Below are 4494 nucleotides of genomic sequence, written 5' to 3'. Positions count from 1 at the left end.
GCGAAATCGTCTAAATTTCATCCGTGTCCGTGGTCGTCGTGTCCGTGTCATTTTTCTCACGGACGCGAACACGGATTGATATGTGAATTGCGAAATCTCCCTATTTAACCTAGTGGTATTTTACATGGGCGCATGGATAGGGGTGGCCGCTGAGATTTATCTTGATATTTGTATATGCCTCTTATCCATATATAGTATCCGGAGGCAGTTGGGACCTTTAACCTCTCACTGCAGTGATAAAACGCATGAATATCGGTATTTAACGTATTTGGTTTTTGGTTTTAACTACATTAATTATACGTTAAATAATAAAACTTCCACTCTTTGATTTGGACAGTTGGAAGTTTTTAGATGATGGGCATCATATTAATATTAATAGTACTGACCTACTATTAATAGTACTACTATAGCACTATTAATAGTATTAAAATACTATTAATCCTATTAATAATAGTAAGTTACGCAGTACTATTAATAGTACTACGTAGTACCATACTTCGTACTTATAGATACTGTATGTATGCACAAGTTAGCTTTGTAACGTTAGGATTATTCTGTCTAAGAAGCGGTTTTGTATTGCAAAAGGCCGCAAAGGAGGTTCCATCCTGTGCTGCTGTTGAAGGATGAGTACATACAGTACATATAGGAAGAGTACAAAGGGTGTCATCCTTCGTACTCTTCCTTCAACATCAGCACAGGATGGAACCCTTGCTCAGTTCCTGAGCGACCTCTTGCAATTCCAGGTTTTTGAGACAGAATATTTCTGGACAATATCCGCGACATGCTTGGCCTGTCCGATAAATTTGTGATTTGCTCGCTGTGATTCGCTACAGTACTATCTTACCACAAAGTGTTAGTTACCCGGCGACGTTATCCCACCTTCAGCAGAGTCACAAAACAATCGCTTCAATTTCAATTTCGTGTCTGCCATGACAAGCCACGAAAAAAATCCAGCGGACTTGGAGGAACGCTTGTCGTACATCCACTCGAAGACGTCCAAAGACGTTGATGGGTACACCGAAGCGAAATCTCCCAGGGACCTTGAAGGGGGGGTGTTGGCCGAAGGGGGAGCACTGGACTTGTTCTCCCGCGAAGCATTTGCCCTGTATATACAGTACGGCGCCGTCGGGGTCATGTACGGCATACTGCCGGCGCTCCGATATCCCATCTTCAACATCTACCTCAACTTGGAGGGGTTCCAAACATCAGCATACAGGGTGTTGATTGTGATCGGGTGGTCATTCAAGGTATTCTATGGCTTGTTGTCGGATTGCGTCCCCATCTGTGGCTACCGTCGCAAGTCGTGGATCTTGATCGGGTGGACCGTCACGATGATCTGTCTGAGTGTGATGACGTTTTCGTCGTTCGGCGAGCCGTTTTGCAACCGCGAAAAGACCAAGTTTTGCGGCACGCCGTTGGAAAAGGTGCCCAAGTCCGAGCTGCAGTACTTTAACTTGGCAGCCCCCGACAACGGCACGCTGTTCATCCTTCTGTCCATGTTTATCGCGTTTGGATACGTCTTGTCTGCGTCTGCGTCGGACGCGATGGTGGTCGAGTACGCCCAGCGAGAACCCGTGGCCATCCGCGGCCGCATCCAGACCGCCATCTACACCGTGCGCGAGCTCAGCGGCATCTTCTCGTACTTGTTGTCTGGGTTAGCACTGAACGGCCCCAACTACGCCGGGTCGTTTTCGTTTGCGTTGTCGCCGAATGCTCCGTATGGCATTGTATTGGTGCCGTGCGTGCTTGTGGTGCTCTCAACGGTATTCCTCCTCGTGGAGAAGAAGACTGAGCCTTCGTGCTTAACCCAATGGTTGAGCACGTTTTGGAAATCTCTCCAGAGTCGCGTGATGTGGCAAATCTGTTTGTTCCGATTCCTGAGCAACGTGTTTCATGGCGTCAGCACCACTGCGACGTTGCCCATCTCGTCGCACTGGGCGAAGGTGGAGCCCCTCAACGATGCGCTCTCGAACATCATTGGCAATGTTCTGTTCGCTGGCATTCTGGTGATTGTGGCCAAGTGGGGGCTTCACTGGAACTGGCGCTGGACCATCGCCGCCGGCACCCTCGGGATGATCGTCATCGACGGCTTTGTCGCGTACATGACCATATGGGACGTCGTGCGCAACCAGTGGTTCTTTACGGGCGTGGCATTGGCCGAAAACGTTCCCCAAGGCCTTCGCTTCATCGTGTCCACGTATGTGGCCGTGGAGATCGCCGACAAGGGCAACGAAGGCGCCACGTACGGCCTCGTGTCCACTGTGAGCAACCTCGCGTCGCCCTTTGCCAGCATCTTTTACAAGTACGTCAACTCGTACTTCAAAGTAAGTCAGAACGACGTCAAGTCCGACACGCTCGAGGTGCGGTGGGACGTCGCGTACGTGCACATGATTATGTACGGGTTCAAAGTGGCGTCATTGTTTTGGCTGTTTTTGCTGCCTCCCCAAAAGGCGGAAATTCAGGCGTTGAAGGCCCAAGGTGGCAAGAGCAAGGTGGCGGGGGTGCTCCTCGTGGTCATTTTTCTCTTCTGCTTGTCGTTCGCCGTGTCCAGTAACATAATGTCCATCTTCCCCTCCACCAAGTGCTTGCGCATCGCAGGGGGCAACGGAGTGTTGGACCCGAAGACGGGCAAGTGCCCCGTCAAGTAGAAAAAAAAAGTTGTTTTGCGTTTTAAAGTGCAGTATAATGAACCTCTCGCGTTATTCTGGTGGTTCCTATATTCATCCAAAACGAGGCGATATCGTCCGAAGGTTTCCATAACGGTACAAGGTAGTGATCACACTGGGCGGGGCCACGGTAGCCTTAAAGCGAAACCTAAAATAGCAATTCTCATAATGCATTGCTAATAAAATACCAGTCAATACTTGTACCTGGCATTAGAGACGTTTTGCAACTTGTCCAGACCGCATCCATTCATCATATTTTTGATACGAATGTCACGGTGGCATTGTGGCGTGGTGGCAGTATAACGTAGCAATCACTTGGCCACGTACAGTACTGGGCGGAGGGCGAACCCCTCAACCACGCGCTGTCTATCATCTTGGGCAACTTGATCTACTCTGGAATTCTGGTCATGGTGGCGTGATGAGAGTTGTAGTGGAACTGGCGGTGGACCATCGCCGCTGGCACCACCGACGTGATCAACTCATCGACATGTGCCTTGTCTCCCGCTTCTTGGCTTTCGGCCACGGGACCTTCGTCAAGGTAGCAAATATAACACTGACATTACCAAGGTTAAACACGCCACGAGGCGCCTACTGACTGCCATTCACTAAAGTACTCAGTACCTCCACTAAGCTAACGGAACTAGGACGAGGAAGTACTCCGGAGTTGGGTAGGTGGTGTCGCGTAGGCCCAAAAAGGGTAAAAGGTCCAGTTTGCACGTAGTTGGTTAGTGTCGCAACAAAAGTAGTGATGCTAGTGCTGACAATCGACAAAGCTGAGGATGGTGGTGTAGATGGAGGAGCCGGAAGGAAGTCGCGTGAAAATGAGTGGTCATGGAGCACGGTACGACGAGGCCACGACAAAAGATGCCACGGCACCAACAACCAGATGCTGGTTGTCTCAGACTGGACGGACCTAATATCCCACTCAAAAAAAAAGAAGTACTAGTATTAATCAAAACATCTAACACACGATTGCGGAAACCTGGAACTGAACCAGCTAGGTGTATTCTTGTCCTAACGTTACTTAAATAAGTAGTCGCGCTCCCAACTCAGCAAAAAGAACTGGTCAATCTGGACAAGAGGCTGCACTAACGTTACAAGAATTATACTATCGACTAATCCACATGTAGAACTACGCACCGTCGTCAATTTCTTGTCAAAAGAACACATGGAAAAGAGGTAGCTCGACAACCTTGATCGAACACATTGACGCCACGATTCCGCAGGAGGCTGCGGGAATTGGTCATTTCGACAGTTTTTTTAGTGAAACTGGTTGATCAGCACACGCCACATACAACTTCAATTGGTGCCATATATTGTTAGATCGCGTAAGCCTTCAGAGGACCAGTTGCGCTTCACAATTGTCGGATCAGCGCGCTACCATTCCGGGAATGGAAGGCCCGCGAGAAATTCGAATCTATCCGGATAATAGTTCCGGAAACGGGTGAGTTGGGTGTCTTCATTCAAATGCACGTATTTTTATTCCTTGACATTCAAATGATAAAAATAAATATACTAGTAGACCTTAGTAACAGTAAGTGCGTTCATGATATATTGCTATGTTATGTTATAATTTATGACTAACAATGTTTGTTAACTTATTGCTAACTTTGGAGAAATCGTCGTAACACCATCTTTAGGCCAGTATAAGTCTATAATGATTGAGCGGATCAATGCGAAACTTTACATACACGGTTGTGACCTTATGTACTTCATGATGACGTGTGATGGTAAACCAAATACTGTTAGATGATTGCGATATTCATGAACAAAGTAAGCTATATTTTTCAAAAATGGAATGTTTGATGCTCCGATTCTTGCCCACTAT

General features: G+C 47.8%; 1 protein-coding gene across 1 annotated transcript; it reads left to right on the top strand.

The window, feature by feature from the left end:
• Positions 1 to 922: 922 nt before the first annotated feature.
• On the top strand, positions 923 to 2648 carry H257_05456 (hypothetical protein; the record flags this gene model as incomplete). The annotated part of the gene is made up of 1 exon (XM_009830353.1): positions 923 to 2648. Exon 1 carries the CDS (start codon positions 930 to 932, stop codon positions 2646 to 2648), a length of 1719 nt encoding a protein of 572 aa, XP_009828655.1. The 5' UTR covers positions 923 to 929.
• Between the last annotated feature and the right edge of the window lie 1846 nt (positions 2649 to 4494).

This window comes from Aphanomyces astaci, assembly GCF_000520075.1.
Source record: "Aphanomyces astaci strain APO3 unplaced genomic scaffold supercont1.10, whole genome shotgun sequence".
Lineage (NCBI taxonomy): Eukaryota > Oomycota > Saprolegniomycetes > Saprolegniales > Verrucalvaceae > Aphanomyces > Aphanomyces astaci.
Note: the sequence above shows the minus strand (reverse complement) of the source record. Positions and strands in the feature narration are given on the sequence as shown.